At 44.0% G+C, this 16,809-nt stretch overlaps 1 protein-coding gene across 9 annotated transcripts in view; it reads left to right on the top strand.

The window, feature by feature from the left end:
- The window catches only part of MYO6 (myosin VI), an 856,486-nt gene that overhangs the window by 415,809 nt on the left and 423,868 nt on the right, over nt 1-16,809 (top strand). For all 9 annotated transcript variants that reach the window (XM_085610973.1, XM_085610975.1, XM_085610976.1 and 6 more), the window contains exon 11: nt 13,065-13,245. In XM_085610973.1, coding sequence (XP_085467099.1) covers nt 13,065-13,245 — 181 coding nt within the window. The remainder of the gene's footprint in view (nt 1-13,064; nt 13,246-16,809) is intronic.

A 16,809-nucleotide genomic window follows, 5' to 3' on the forward strand; every position in this document is an offset into this window, starting at 1 on the left:
TAGCAGCAACATATGCTAAAGTGCCAAAGTGCAAAATGCAAATATTTCAGAAGATAGCAGCAAGGATGGTCAAATTATTAAGTTGCATTAAAAAGCCCTCAGGTTCTATTAGAAGCGACCCGCATAAAACAATTTAATAATCATCACAAGATTATTACCAGTATTGCAATTAGCGGCATCGTGTGAGAAAGTGCCAATGTTCAAAGTGCAAAATAGGACTGAGAAAAATAGCAGCAAAAAAGGACAAACTTATTAAATTCCATACATGGTGCTCCATACGTCCAGATATCGCTCATATAGTAGTAGTAGTACTTTCTTCGAAACATTTTTAACCTAAAAGTATACACATCCTATACAACTAAAAACGAAACACCAATCCAGTCGTACGTAAAAAAGTGCATTAAATTTACGAAATTCATTAAAATAAGATATGCATTAAAAACAGAGTACATAACCTCGTAAAAGCAGCGTATCATAATTCATATAAACATCATTGAGGAGTTTGTTTTATCCACGCATGCGGGTCTGCCAGGCGCTGCCCAAAAATTTAGCTACCCCACAAACCATGACTAGGGAAGACGTATCAGTAATAAAAGCCCGCAAGGCCATCTTGTGACACCTTAGACCCCACTCCCTACATATTGGTTTAAGCCATAACGTTCTTGCACCCCTGTAAGCTGGACAAGCAAAGAGGAAGTGAGCCACAGACTCTTTAGGGGCTACACACCCAGGGCAAGATTTAGCTATAGAGCTTGAATTATTCCACCCAGCAGTAAATTCATTCACCGGGAGGGTCCCGAACCTTAGTTTTAGATAGAGGGATCTATCCAAGGGTTTTTGTATGAAGTCAAGGAACGGTTCGAGTTTCCTTTCGGGTTTAAACTCTAAGAACCGCTCTGTAAGGGTGCCCCCTTTGCCTCTACATATAGCCTCCTCCTGTACCCAGTCCCAATATAGTTTCTTCATGACTTGCTTGGAGGGTGGTGATTGGCTAACCCATATTTCATTCAACCCTAATTTCAAAACCAGCAGTCTAAGTTTACTTAACCACTTAATCTTATTGCCTGAGTTGAGTAAAATTAGTTCATCCAAGACAGCCGCGTAGTTTGAGAGTTCTGGCGACCTCCTAAGATGAACCCAGAAGAATAACGGGCGCAGGCAGACTATATCTTTTAATAGACGCCTACCCATATCTTGATATAGTGGTTTTACCGGGGTGGAGATGGGGAGTGACACCAATTCTCTCAAAAACTTATTTTCTCAGCTCACCAGATTGGTTGTGTCCTCAAAGCCCCACAGCTCAGATCCATAAAGTGCCGAGGGCAATACTTGTCCTTCATACATAGAAAAAGCCGGGGCTACAGGTTTGCTCGTGGACTCTCGCTGTTCCCGCAGAATTGCTCCGGATACTCGTTTATGATTTAAAAGCATTTTGGCCAAATGATCATTCCAATTCATCCGACTATTGACCCTTACACCCAAATAGTCGAATGAATCTACCAACTCCAATAGGGTACCATTAAGGGAGACATTATTCTTAATCTCTTTGCTGGCGAGAAGGCCATAAGCTTTGTTTTGGAAGTATTGATAGTAAGACCTCTATCCTCACAGAACGAGCTAAAGCGATCCAGCAGTTTTTGAAGGCCAGTCGGGGTTTTGGAGATAAGGAGGGTGTCATCCGCAAAGAGCAGGGTGGGTGTTTTTTCCCCCGCCAGGGACGGGGCGTCGGCTGGGTCCTCCCTCAAGTGGTCCACCACTCCGTTCACAAAAAGGGAGAAAAGAGTCGGCGCCATTACACATCCCTGGCGGACTCCTCTCCCCACGGCCACTCTCTCAGTCAAATGGCCCTGAGTACCCCATCTAATCCTTGCATAATTCCCCTTGTGCAATTTCTTAATTAATTCAAGGAGGGTAATAGGAAAGCCCATCTTTTGTAGAACATCCCATAATCTATAACGTGGGACCAGATCGAAAGCTGTTTTAAGATCTATAAACGCCAAGTACAAGCTGCCCTTCCCAATGGTCACAACCTTCCAGTAAATAGCAAAAAATCGGAAGATCTGATCCACCGTTCCCACCTTCTGCCTAAAACCCGCTTGAAAGTGGGAGAGGATGTTTTTCCTTCTATCCACGATCCTACCCTGGATATGATGACCCTGCCAACCACCTTCTGGACCACGTCTATCAGGCTGATCGGTCTGTAGTTGGCAGGGTCGTCCCTCGCCCCCTTTTTGAACCCTGTTACCACCTCAGCTCCCTTCCATGAGTCCGGGACTGGGTGGCCTCTTAAAGGTTCATTATTAGGGAGATCAATTTAGCCCAGGTTACTGGGTCATTTAGAAGGAGATCCCCAGGTATCCCATCAGGACCTGCCGCCTTTCCCGGGATCAGATGTTTAATAGCCGTTTTAACCTCGTTAATGGAGAAGGGGTCCTCAGGAACCATAAAAACTCTATCATCACTATCCATTATCAGAGATGGAGAACTTGGCTCACCTATGCCACAGTACAGGTCATAGAAATGTGTGAACCACTGTTGTTCTGTTATATGGTTAGCGATGGGTTCCGATCTCCCTCTCGTGGCTTTGTTAATTAAGTCCCAGAATGTTCAGGAGTTCTTACTCAGGGAAGCGATTTTAAAGGTTCTGCCATTGTTGTTCTTCCCAATCCCATTTTGCTATCACTAGTGACCTCGCATAGTCCCTCCTAGCCGCTCTAACTAGTGAAGGATTCTTTTTGAGCAGGGCTGCGGTTAACGCCTTCCTTTTGCCCCTACATTGAGCCGTATACCAGGTATTACTTGTTTTTACCGGAGAATGGTTCTGTCTAACACTACCTCCCTGTATAATAAAATATTGGCCCACTTTCTCTATCACGTTTTTATAAACTAGGGGGAATGAAGGGCCCTGTACATTTTCTTTTACAGCTGCAAGTTGCTCTAAGTCTGCAGTCATCTCTACTAAGTGCTCATTAATCTTATCTAGGATCCCTTCCTGGGATGAGACCCTCTCCCATTTCAACCGGCAATTAGAATTGTACGGGACAACCTCCTTAGTTTGCATTAGTGGGGCTTTATTTCTATTTTCCTTTTTCAATCCCCACCTTAACTTTGTGCAGAGGGGGTTATGATCACTGTCCAGGGATGGTATTCCCTCCATATCGATTAGTTCTCTCCAGAGGTTGACGTCAAGTAAAATATAATCTATTCTTGACGGGCCATTAAGCCTATTAAAGGTAATTGCCCCGTCTGGATCTGAGCTTGTTCTACCATTTAACGCTCTCAGGTTATGTTGCAGGGTCAGGGCATTGATCTGGATTGCCCTCGGAGACCATTTTCTGATTAGTACTAATGTCAAGGATAGACCATCTAGAATCTTCCTCCTCTATTCCCAGGGAGTTGTCTCTGGTTAAAGGTTCGAAGGTGCAATTAAAGTCACCTCCTATGATAGTTTTAGAAAACGGGGAGCTGCCAGCTATTTCTAGCTCTAAGGCTGCTATTGTACTTGACATCATTTGATCCCCTGGAGACCCTCTTGCATAAACATTATATAGGTCTATCTTACAATTCATATCTTGCCCTTGGATTGAAAGATGTAAAATATCCTCGGTCTCTGATTTATGGACAGTGATATCCCAATTTAGTTCGATCTTGATCCAGACATGGAGTCCCCCTGCTGGTCTACCCTTCCCTGAACTTATTGCGGGGGTAAAAAAGGTTGAATACCCTGATTTATATACAGGAAGCAAACTCTATGTCTCTTGGAACATACAGATGTCAAATTTCTCAATGAAGATGTTCCAATCTGGTAAGCTCACCTTTTTTTATAACCCAGCAATGTTCCAAGAGAGCAGTTGTACCACCTTCTGGGTCAATACCGGAACAACTGTTGTAACTCCCATAATCCCATCCCTCCTACAAGGGTTTAGCTCGATACTTTCTAAGCTATTCCTTCTTTGCTTCTGAAAGGTGTTACTGCCTCCAATACCTGCCGATTGCCCTGTTAACATACTCCGTGCACTACCTATTTGAGGTAAAGTGCTCTGCCACACCGGGCGTCATTCGATCTGCTCCAACCCGCTATACCCGTTTCTTAGTGGAAAGTAAGAGAGTAAAGGGGAATATGGATGGTAAATCTCCCGGTGTGTGGTACCCTGATGGGTTTTAAGTGGTTAAATATTCTGGCTCCCCTCCTGTCGACTAGCTAAATCCTGCCCAGAGCTCCGGGTGGGAGTAGGATAGAAATATGATAGGTGCAAGGGGAAGATTTGGGTGTTTGACCAAGGTAGCGACCTACTACAAATGTATTCTACCGCCCTGGGATTCCTAAAGTTGATTACTACACAGTTTCCCATTATGGTTTTAGGCCCAGTCCCAATCCAATCTACCCTTCTTACACCCAATATTTCACCAGGAATATTGGGAGGAAGAGGCCTATTCTTATTAAGCCATTGAACACATTTGTTTTTTAATTCGAAGTGATCCTCACTCTTCCCCCCACAAGGACCACAACATATGGTAAGGATTCCGTCGGCAGGTCAAGAGTGGGCAAGGCTGGTATGGTCCCCACCTCCAAGCTATTTCCACCTCTTCCACTAGGTCGAGGTTGGTGGTGCAATGGGTCTGGTCTATTTTCAATAGATCCCCTCAGGGCTGAGGATTTTCCCACATCTACTATGCCTGCCCTAGTCAGAAGTAAGGCGGGATCAGGTGAAGGATTTGCGGGTACCAGAGCCGGTACGGCTGTTGTATTTTTGCCGGCTAATGGAATTATGGGATCGGGGATAAGAATAGATTTATCAATGCCATATATTCCTGGGGGACCGGACAATTGGGATTTCCCTAGGCCTGGGTTGTTAATCGTGGAGACCAATCTGTCAAGCCTAGATGTTAATGGCTTGAGATATAAGCCAATGATCTTTTTAATATGTGCTTCAAAATCAGATAGAAGATGTGTGACCCAGACAGGAGTTCCCAAATTGTTCGAACAGGGACTAGCGGCAACCTGCACAACATCTGCTGAAGATGAAGGAACTTTAACCAGCTTTTTATTTTTACCTTTCTTTCTTCTCGAGCATGGTTTAGAAATGTTTCCAACAACGGGAATTGAGAGTAAATTAGAGACCTCAGGGAGGTTAGTAACATCTTGTGAAATTTGTGCGCAGGGCAACTCTGCAAAGGAGCACATGAGAGAAGAGCTGAAATCAGGGAGGTTAACAGTGCCAGCAGAAAAATCCCCAATCGACTGAAGGGGAGGGGCAGCCGGAGTGATAGACAATCGCCTTTCCGTATTCTCTATTGCAGATGCTACAACCCCAATTGTCTTCTGTAGCATCTTATCAATGGCACTAAGGCTTGGGAGAGGTTGTGCCGTAGCAGCCTGGAGCCTGGTAATACGACAAGAAGAGGCAGGCTTTGACATTATGCCCTTATTACTCAATGCTGAAATTAAGTTAACAAGACCCACATACACCAAGCTTGATGCTACCGCCCCAATAAACAAAGCGAGACCTGAAGACAAAAAACAGTGATTAGAGGTTGTTGGACCAGCTACGGGCAATTTTGATAGTTATATCATTATGTCCTGGGTATAGAGAATAGAAAGTACCTTTGCGGGTAGAGCAGTTCCACAAGACGGGATAAACAAGATTTCAAGGGGGTGGCCCAGCCCAGCCTCCTCCGGCCCCCGACGGCCACAGACGGTCCCGCCCTTGTCCCAAGCTTCTCCCGGCGCGACCCGCGCGCGTCCTCGCGGGACGAGGGACCAGGCTGTGCTTTGTAGCTCCTCCTGGCGCGCTAAGATTTCTGGGGCTGCTACGTCGCCTGGCTGGAAGCTGCGGGGCTGCTGGACGTTGTCGTCCCGGTCGGGGGGTGGAGCCTAGCCCGGCCAGCGCTGGAGCCTGAAAAAACAACGCTCTTGCGCCTCAGCGGAGCTCGGCCCGTCTGCAGGGAGGTAAGTGGCCCCAAAGAAGATGTCCCACCAGGGACTCGGCCCCGGCTGTGCTTTGTAGCGCCTCCTGGCGCGCTAAGATTTCTGGGGCTGCTACGTCGCCTGGCTGGAAGCTGCGGGGCTGCTGGACGTTGTAGTCCCGGTCAGGGGGTGGAGCCTAGCCCGGCCGGCGCTGGAGCCTGAAAAAACAACGCTCAGCTTACCCTTTTCTCTCTCTGATAGCCCTACAACTTTCATCGCACTCCCCTGCCTTATTATACAATGTTCCTCTTCCTATCTTAATTAGTCTCTGCCTCCCCTTCTCTCTTTGTCCAAGTGTCTTGTCACAGCCTCCTAAAAAAATTAGGTAGAGGGCATTCATTCACTCACCCATCATGCCGTGCTCTGTGACATGAAACTTTCTGGTTGCAATGCTGTCACATTCAGGCTGTGAAACTCTCACTGGCCTGAATGCGACAGAATTGGAATATTAAGGTGGAATGTCCCTAGAGGCCTATGACACCCTAGAATGGCCGTTTACACACATAGAGTACGGTCAGAGCAGACAGTATGTGAGTATGTACCTGTCATGTCTAGTGTGGTTTAAGGTCACTGCTACCTTCTTTCTACTTTTGGTGCAGTCACACTGCTGAAGCTGCAGCCACAGCAAAAGTGTGTGATATGCACACTGTACAAAATAAGACTAGCCCACTATTGACTTAGTGTGTATGCGCTGCATGGAGGGCCAGCACTGCAGCATTGACGGGCCTGTGGGGGTAAGGCAATGGGAGGCTTTGTGCGCAAAGGGCCCATTGGCATGTTTTATTCTGTGGAGCATACCTCACCAGGCCACAATGCAAAAATGCACCTGTACTCTCTCTATCTTAAACTGCATGCTCATTTTCCTACTACTTTCCTCTCGTTCAGATGTTTTCCTTCTAGATGTTTCACTTCTTTTGAAAGTTGTAAACTCTTGCACCCGTTCTAAATGGCAACTCCTGCGAATCCTGCTCTGTATTTCAACAGCTCTTTCCTGGCACCGCCGTTTTTTATGTTTAATGCCGATGCTAGGATTGTGACTGTATGGTGGCAGCATCTTGACAGAGGTGAGCACTGGGCACGCAAACGCTCTTACCTCACAAGTGTGTAAAAGGACACAATTCAGACACGTGCACACTCTTACCTTGAGGCAGTGTCTTTGATACTGTGCTTATGTTTATATGTTACACGCAAATACATTCTGACTGGCATGGAACTCTTAGGTGGAATTTTACATACCTGGTGGCCAGGCTGCAGTGCTAAGGCACCAGGCCACCACTCTAGCGGCAGCCACGAGTCCGCCAGGGGTTGGTTGCAAGTGTTCATTACCACGGTGGGGACCCCGTGCGGCCGCGCACCACAATGCAATGAGAGCTGCAGCAGAGGCGGGCTCCCAGCTGCGCTGGCTTACAAAGTTTAAACCATGCCACGCCATCGCTCTCCCGCTGCCTATAGGTGTGGGATTCACAGAAAGTGTATACTGGCAGGCTGTCTCTACAGTATTGATTGGGTATAATTTACTCTCACAAAGACTTCCTGAGTCAATAAGGTGTGCTGCAGCTCTGGCCAGGTCAAGTGTTGGGTGAATGTTTTACAGTGTAGCAAGTTCAACCAGCCACCAAACTTGCCGCAAGCAGTACAGTGACATGCTGCTGCCTGCTAAGAGCTTTGCGCTGTCTGTCAGTGTGTGGTGTGATTAGTGCTGGGCTCGGTTTGCTGAGGAAGCGCTATAAATTCATGACAATGCATTTCAGTGCGGTGAAGCAGACCACCTCACTAAAATGAGTTAGTCTAACGTGTGATGCGTGGTACTTAGCAGGGCTGCTCCACTCTACAACACTCTACTCCACTCTTCGCCACTCTACAAAACTCCACTTTTTGCCACCCTACTTCTCTCTTTGCCACTCTCCTCTATGCAACTAAACTTAAGCCATGCTGAACAGCAGCCACACTGGTGTACAACATGGCTAAAACACATTTGCAAAGCCAATGGCTTTTGCATAGGCGAAACTTATTGGCTTTGCCTATGCTTTTTATTCATTGGATTTCACAATATTAATTGCTTTATGGTTGTTACACAATAAAGTATCATTATAAGCTGCAGCTCAGTTGTTGGCTCTGGTTGTCTATTTATGGACAACCAACATGCACCGTATATTGATGCGACCAGAATTGTCTAAGAGACTTAATAGTCTGCTATTTTTGCAGATGGTCCTTTGGGACACAACATTTCACCTATTTCAGTTTTTTTCTAATTTGTTTACATTGTTTTCTTTCAATTATTAGGATCTTTGGGGGAGTCATGAGCGATCTACACAAATGAGTAAAATGAATTGATAAAATTAAGGCAAGAAAAGGTGAAAAGAAATGGAGTATAATGGGAAAAATTTGAAGATTAAAAAAGAAACTCGATTTTTTGGATTCATTCAGTAGTGGTTGTGGCTGTGCAGCTTGCATGGGGATCTTGTGTTGGTTCAATATTGCAGCGCAATTCAGTGGAGTGCGGGGCAAGCGAGCACGCCCTTACAGTTTTGAAACAGTTGAACATTTTGTAAACATGAGTACACCAGTGTACATCTCACCACCATTGATACTTTGAACGATCTACACAAATGGCACCTTGCTGAATTCCATATTTTGTCTACTTTTCAAAAATGTATAGATTTTTGGATTCACCCATGGGTTTCGTACCTGTTTCCACCACAAACTGTAAGCAAGTAAAGACACAAAAATAGGAAAAAAAAATACCACCACATACAAAAAACACAAAAACTGTGATGCCATTTGTGGGGGGAAAAATAACATACTTTCTTGCACATGTTCCAGTTTTTCAAAAACAAAATCCAAATATCGCTACATTTTGACTCCGCAGCCAAGTGATTAGAATTAGCAGTAGGCTTACTTTGGAAATTCAGAGCATTTGTGTTATTTTGATTCATTACATTAGATTTTCCGTTTAATGTACATTTCACGGTTGGTTTCACAACCACTGTCATCAAGGTGTAGGTATTTAAATGTCTACAATCTCTAGCAACTTAATGCACATTCCAAATTTTTGCATGGCCATTTACTTTTTTGTTAACAACAAACAGGTAATGTCAAATAAATGTCATCGCATATGTTTATATCTCACACTGCAAAGAATGCAGTTAACAACACTAATTTACATTTAGGATTATTAGTTTGATGCCTACATTGTGACCTACGTATAAACTTTGTTTTCTAATTGGATCAAATGAACAATTTACTAGCCCTGTTTAGATTTAAGGTAATGGTATGTTGGTTCAATTCATACTGAAAGTGGTAAATATAAGGGGAGCATAATAGGGAAGTTGACACATCAACTGAGCAGAAAGTCACTGTCAACTGATGAGAATTTATTGTAGGTTTACTCACACTCATTTGGACACATCACTACTTCTGTATGCCTCTGCTGTGGTATTAAAGTCATTAAGTGGTTGGCAATAGTGACTGTAGTTATGGTTTAGATGCACTTTTCATTGAAAATTGCTTTTTGTGTGATTGGTATTACCTTTTGGTGCACTTTGACGAATCTGCATTAAATTTTGCACTCCAGGGGGAACCTGGCTGAGGTTGGACTTACTGAGTTTTGTGCAGATCCGAACAGAGTACAAAAGGTAAAAGTGGGTCAAAAAATATATTTCCCATTTAAATTACCATAGGAAATGTTCTTCTCAGCTACAGCAAAAAAGCTCAATGCATTTACAACAAACATGCCACAAAACTAGAACTTCGTTAAGAAAGTATGCTTTTTAAATTTTTCATCAATGCCTTTCAGCAGTTTGATATATTTGTGTTTTAAACCAGTGTTCGGTGGGCTTGGAAAGGGATAAGTATATCCTGCCCACTAATGTCTCGAAACTCGCTTGTTTGGTCAATTACATTTGCCTAATAAAGATCTTAAATTATCTTTACAGCTGTTTTAAAATATGCAAATTTGCAACAACTCATTAGTTTTGTACCTTAAAATAAATGCTAGAAATGGGAAACCTGACAATCACTTGTAAGCCACATACATGGTGGTGGTGGTGGGGGGGGGGGTAGGTACCTAGTGGCATGGAAACAAATAAGGAAAATACATTTAGTGGATGGTAAACTTGAGAAATCAAAAATATTTGAGAGCCTGCAGCCACCATTTTGTATTCAGAAATGGGCGACATTTTCTTGAGCTGTCAAATTTCATGAAATTTGTGAGACTCGTACGAGCAAAAAAAAGTTAACCTATATATAAGTCACCACTTTAAGCAAAAACAGAGATACTGAGCTAGGATGAAAAAAGGTCCAGGTCAGTCATTGAGGTACACATAACCTATTGTAGCATTCATCAACAGCTTGCAAATAAAATACAAATTCTTGAACTTCGAATATAAAGTTAAAAGGAATTTGCAAATTTAAAAAAAAGAAAAAGGCATTAAGTCATCAGGCCTGGGGGCAAATCTTCTTAGGAAACGTGGGTGATTGGACGCAGGGCCAAGCCTATGTCCAAAAGCGGCATAGGTTGACTGAAAGCCCCTCTATCTAAATATGTGTCTATTTCTTTCGGAAGGTTTTGGGGAACATGTTACACGTGAGGCAGCATAAACTGTGTCTGTGGCAGACCTAAAAACCTGAAATTACTCAGTCCTGGTCCACTACAAATATTCTAACTCACACCCCCACCACGAAGACCCTAAATATAGAAATCTTCAAACAACGCTAAAATGCACTGAAAAATACTTTGTTGAAGCGAAGTTGTGGGTTTGTCTGCTCATAACCTATAACATACTTTAAAAAAAAAAGTCTGAAATGTGATTAACATCTACAGTTATTAAGCAGTTATGGTTATTAAATAAAGCCTAAAGACCCTTAAAATTCATGACTAATGGTTAGTTACATAAACCATAACTTGAGTCTCTGCCATGGAAACCAAAACTCATCCACTAATGCACTGCTTACAACCTCACAATATTTATACAAACAAATAAAAGAAATATACAACTTAATCATTAAATAAAACTTCTCCAAACAAAGAAATGATACGGTATCCATGGTAAAATCAATCATAATGTCAATGCTAATGTGCATACAATGTTACCACTGATGTCATCGATGTCATTAGTGAAGTTATCTGTCACATATGTGTGAGACTGTTAATAGTGGTGGGCAAAATATTTCGCCGAATTTGAAAACAATTTAAATTAATCTGTTTTGCATCTGCAGATAAGAGGACTGTAATCAGGATTGCTCCACTACTAAGCTAGAGAAAAACAGAAAACAGCCCAACACAGTTGCTTTAAAGAGCATTGTTAGGGACTGGGCAATGTATGTGCCTTCATATAACTGCGGTAAGGTAAATACATTGCCTCGGAACCCTGACGGTGCATTTGAAAACAACTTTCCTAGGAGGGCCGCGTGTGTGTGGTGCGTACCTGCATGGTCCTCTTGGTCCACCACACTAAGATTCCCTCGCTGGAGAACTTGCTTTGATGCACTGCCAGGGGACAGGGTGTAATTAGGAGAATGCTATTAACATTAAGGTAGTTACATTATCTGGTCCTTGATAGTGCAGGACAGCACAGCAAGAATTCGTTATTCCCTTCACTCATCACTGCGCAGAATGAGGAATTCTTGCGCTTCAGGCATGTGTGTGTTTTTATAAGTCATCGAGGAATGCAAAACTACCAGAAATCGCCGGAGCTGCCTGAAGTTTTGCAATATCAATCTTATCTTTAATTGGAAAAAAGGAAATATTACCAAATGTGCTTGCACTTGTAACAAATAAAACCATGCGACCATAGTTCGAGTACTAGGGGTTACATCGGTCCAGGGAACTTGATTCACGTTAAATAAGCCTTGCAAGTGTTAGTTCAGTTGTTTCCTCCGTAAAGCGACTGTAACATTCAGTCGATGAGACCGTACACAAAGTTTCTGTAAGGATGCTCGAGAGGGTGGTATATAAGAAACCAGTTGGGCTGTACGTTAATGTGGGGATACTGTTTATTCGCCACAGTAGGAGGCAGTCAGTCTGTATTTAGAAAATCAATTGGAAGAGTCAAACAATAGCAGCCTCCGAAACGTCTGGTTTTTGAAAGGTTTTAGTCCCGCTACCACTCCTTTCTCTATTCCCGGTTGTCTTGGTCCTCCCTCTTCTGGGTCTGGTTTTGCTCTCTCCGGGGATCTCCAAATCAGGGCAGCCAAAAGAAAAGAACAGAAAACACTCGGGTTAGGCTTTATCTTTTCCTATTCCGTGGTTGTGCCACCTCCACCATAACGGCGTGAGGGAAGGGAATATGGGGAGTCAGGGAGGGACCTTTAAGGGCTGTGAGAGGGTTATGCAGACTCTGGTAGTGTGCAGCTGTGTTTACACTCCTCGTGGGCGTCCCAGCTACCCCACCAAAAAGACCCTCTGAGTGGTACTTGCCTGAGGCCACGACCCGTGAACAGGGCTGTGGCAGCCGGACCCGGGGCGTCCTCTCCTTCTCTTGAGCCGCCGGGCTTGAACGCAGTATACTCCTTTTCCGTGGTCGTCGCTCCCTCCGTGACGTCTGCGCCTGGGTCTCCGACCTTCTCCTGTCGTTCCCTCCTCGCACTTGTCTCTCTTTCATCCTCTCCTGGTACTCGTTGCTCCGCTGTCCACTCTCCTCCGATATACTCGATTTCCGTGCTGCTCTCCTCTCCCTTGTTCCTGGTTCCGCCCTTCTTGTTCTCCATTGGCGGATGCGTCCTGACGTCACGCGTTCCCAGCGCGACTAGAACGCGGTCAGTTTCCGGCATTTTCTCCATGGCTCCGTTCGTGTTTCCCGACTTCCGCTGGGCTGAGCCGTCCTCCCTCCTACAGTTTCCTCATTGTTTTGGCGTTAGCATGACGAAGAATGAAGACTCCAGTAAGTGATATATGAAAGTGGGTTTATTAACTTATTGCCGCTTACACACACGCATGTGCATTTATATTTCTGTGAAAAGTGTTAAGGTGCTTGAATCATAGATGTATTGCATGCCTGTGCTGTTGAGTAGCCTGGGTGATCCATGAGTAACATTTGTAATGCATTTCTTCATGGTAGAAATGTATGTAACTTGTGTCGTTGCTGTTGTCTTGTAGCACCTCAAGGATCGTCCGTTGACGGACCCTCTGCTAGATGATCATGGAGATTTCAACCGCATGTGCATCGCTATGAAGAAGATTGGCCTGGATGACACCGAGAAGCTCGATCTCTTCCGTGTAGTGGCTGGCGTACTGCACCTTGGAAACATTGACTTCGAAGACACTGGCAGCACTTCTGGTTAGATGGACTCTTTACCGTATTTCCCTTTTTTAATGCTTCTTTGTTGATGAATACACATTTGTTCCCATCCTTATAATTATCTTGTAGAAGATAGAATTGATAGTTAATTATTAGGGCTTCCAGTTTTATGGTATTTCGTTTTTGGACATTTCCGTCTGCATTTATCCATATTTATTTTTTGCACATTTTATCTGTATATATCCATATTAATTTTGGGTTTTGTGGAAACATTAAGCAGAAAATAGTATATTTTCACATGTATTCAACTGATAAATATGCACTCATGCTTGAATCCCTGCCAGGTTTCAATGCTGTGAACACCTGCAGAAGATAAATCAATGCACTTATATGAAAATATGCACATTTCAATATCAATCTTGTGCATACCTACTGCTGTTAAAGCCTCTTTACTAAAATTCATTTCTTTTTTAATCTCCATACCTATAAATTCACACAGCTATTGACCTGGCAGGCATGGCAGACAGTTTTTAGAATTACTCACAAAGCAACCCCATTTCCGTTTTTATCCACATTTAAAAATACAGACAAGAAAATAAATGTTTTATGTCTGTATTTATCTGTAAAAATCTGTAAAAACGGAAAACAGGGAGCCTTATTAATTATATATGTGCTTTTCTGGAACTGTTTTCAAGTAGCTTTTGATTCTTGTGCCCTTCCGTGATAGAGGTTAAAACCTTCTCCAAAATATGTTTTAAATGTAAAGTGGTGATGTGTAATCCTCCCATTGTGCACCATAATTTGATGCCACGGGACGCTACCAAACCCCACTTTCTCTTTTCTGTCGGTGAGGAAGAAATTCTCCACTTCTTGATTTTCAGAATGCCTCTCTGAATTAGGACTGTGATTTATGTATGGTTTCCAGATCACCATGTGACTCAAAGATTCAGTGCTTCAACCTTGGGTTGGCGTTATTAGCAGGCATTGTGAAAGCTGTAGTCTTGGTTCAGGCAGGACCGGACTGGGAACACAAACCAGCCCTGACAATTCTGCTGGACCAACGTGGGGGGAAGATAGTGGCGTACTAGCGAAGAGCAGCACTGTTCAGTTCAAAAGCTTTATTTCGACAGTTAGTCATAAAAGCACAACAATACAACACATATCGCACAATAAATAAGACATAATACAATACAGTTACAAGATAAAATGATTATTAAATTCCATATACTGTCGGATATCTAAAAGTTTTAAAAAAAAGGATATTACTGTAACAGCTGTTTCCTTGCAGATCTTATCCTCCAAGCCCAACCCAAAAATTTAGCTAAACAGCAGGCAAAAAAGGGACGAGTGTCAGAGTGCAATATGCGTAAAGCTTCCAAGTATGATCTTGTACCTAGGCTCCTACATAAAGGCTTCAGCCATCTCGACCTAGGCACAGAATAAGCATGACACTCGAACAACAGATGAGCTATGGACTCGACCCTTAAATTACAAAAGGGACAGTAAGGGACAGTTTGGTATGGAGGTTTCCAGGTAGACGTAAAAAGACCTAGAGGAAGAACACCCACCCTGAATTTAAAGTATAATGCTCTATCACCTGGGTTGGAGATTGCATCCAAATAAGGTTCTCTGAAAGGGATCTCCTTGACTAACAAAAACAGGGCGACAGATTTACAATGATTGGGGTTACACAACCTCTCATTATCCACCCAGAGCCAATAGATCTTTTTGAGCAATTGTTTTGAGGGTGCTGTTCTATTGACCCAAGCATCTCCTAAACCCAGGTCATAGAGAAGACGCTTAACCTCCCTGAGCCAGATTACCTTATGCCAACCGGATGAGGATAAGATTTCGCTCAGGGCATCTGCGTAACTACTCAATTCAGGGACATTCCATATCCTGGCCCATAATAAAAGGGGACGTAGCCTGGCTTGCTCGCTGATTGAGCGTGTGCCTGCGTCAAACAGGAGGGGAATTGTGGGGGTACTGTGGGGTAATTTCATAAGGTCTTTATGAAAGTTGTTTTCAAGGTGTGTCAAAATGTCAACTCTTTGTATACCCCACAATTCCGCACCATACAGAGCTGCACTCACCACCCTTGCCCTGTATATATCAAGAAGTGCCCCAATAGGTTTTAAAGCTGAGGCACGTTGTTCCTTGAGCAGGGCCCCTGTGACCCTCTTGTGGGTCAAGAACACCTTTTGGTGATGCGCCTTCCAGCTCATATTGGCACATAGACGGATACCTAGATAGTCAAATTCGTTGACTCTATCAAGGGGAACAGAGTCCAGGGAAGGAGGAACAGCCGCTTTCCTGGGAGGGTTGAGAACAAGGAATTTGGTCTTGCTTATATTTATGGACAGGCCCTTAGTATCACAAAAGGCCTTAAAGCTAGAAAGCAACTTTTGGATACCTGCTGGTGACTTTGAAATTAGGAGGGTATCATCCGCAAAAAGGAGCGTAGGTACTTTTCTGCCAGCCAAGGATGGTGCGTCTGACGGCTGTTGGAGCAGATGTTCCACCACTCCGTTAACATAAAGAGAAAACAGAGTGGGGGCAAGCACACATCCCTGGCGGACGCCCCTATCTACGGAGATACGAGATGTTTTCTCCCCCTGGGTACCCCACCTAATCTGGGCAAAGTTGCTTTCGTGAAACTTTATAAGCAAGGCCAACAAATAGGGAGGTAAACCCAACCTACCTAAGACATTCCACAGTTGGACTCGTGGGACCAGGTCGAAGGCAGTTCGCAAGTCTATAAAGACTAAATACAAGCTGCCCCCACCCAGCACAACCACTTTCCAATATATCATTAGAAGGCGAAACGTCTGCTCGATGGTACCCATCCCTGCTCTAAAACCAGCCTGGAAGTCTGACAGAACCTGATTTTCTTCAATCCACTGCAGAATCCTACCTAGCACCACTTTGCCCGCAACCTTTTGTGTAGAATCAAGCAAGCTAATAGGACGATAATTAGCTGGGTCGTCCCGACAACCTTTTTTGAAAATAGGGACGACCTCAGCACCCCTCCATGAGTCAGGGAGAGAACCTCCCGACACAACCTCATTCAATAGTGATGCAATTAACCTACTCCAGGGTAATGGGTATTTCTTCAGCAAGTCACCCGGGATTCCGTCCGGTCCGGCAGCCTTGTTAGAAACAATACAACTAATTGCCCTTGCAACTTCCTCAGTGCTGAAGGGGCAGGGATTAATGGAGGTCTCAGCTGATAAGCTGGCGAGAAGGCCCATGTTAGGATGGAGTACCCCACTTTGGGCAGAGTAGAGTTTAGAGAAGTGGGCAAACCAAAGATCGCCAGGAATATTGCAGGTAAGCAGGGAATCAAAAGGTTTGTCCCTAGCTCTCAGCAGCTCCCAGAACCCCTTGGTGTCTTTCCTGGAGCTTGCCTCCACTAAATCCCACCAAAAACTATAATCATGGGCCTCCTTTGCCTCAGCCATAACTTTTTTATAGCGTTTCCTCGCCCATCTAATGCTGCCTGCATCCTTACTTTTCACTGCAGAGATAAGTTCCCCCTTTGCGGCCCGACATTTAGAGGAATACCACTTGTTTCTTGCCCTAGGAGCACTTTTCGCAGAAACA

This window comes from Triturus cristatus, chromosome 6, assembly GCF_964204655.1.
Source record: "Triturus cristatus chromosome 6, aTriCri1.1, whole genome shotgun sequence".
Lineage (NCBI taxonomy): Eukaryota > Metazoa > Chordata > Amphibia > Caudata > Salamandridae > Triturus > Triturus cristatus.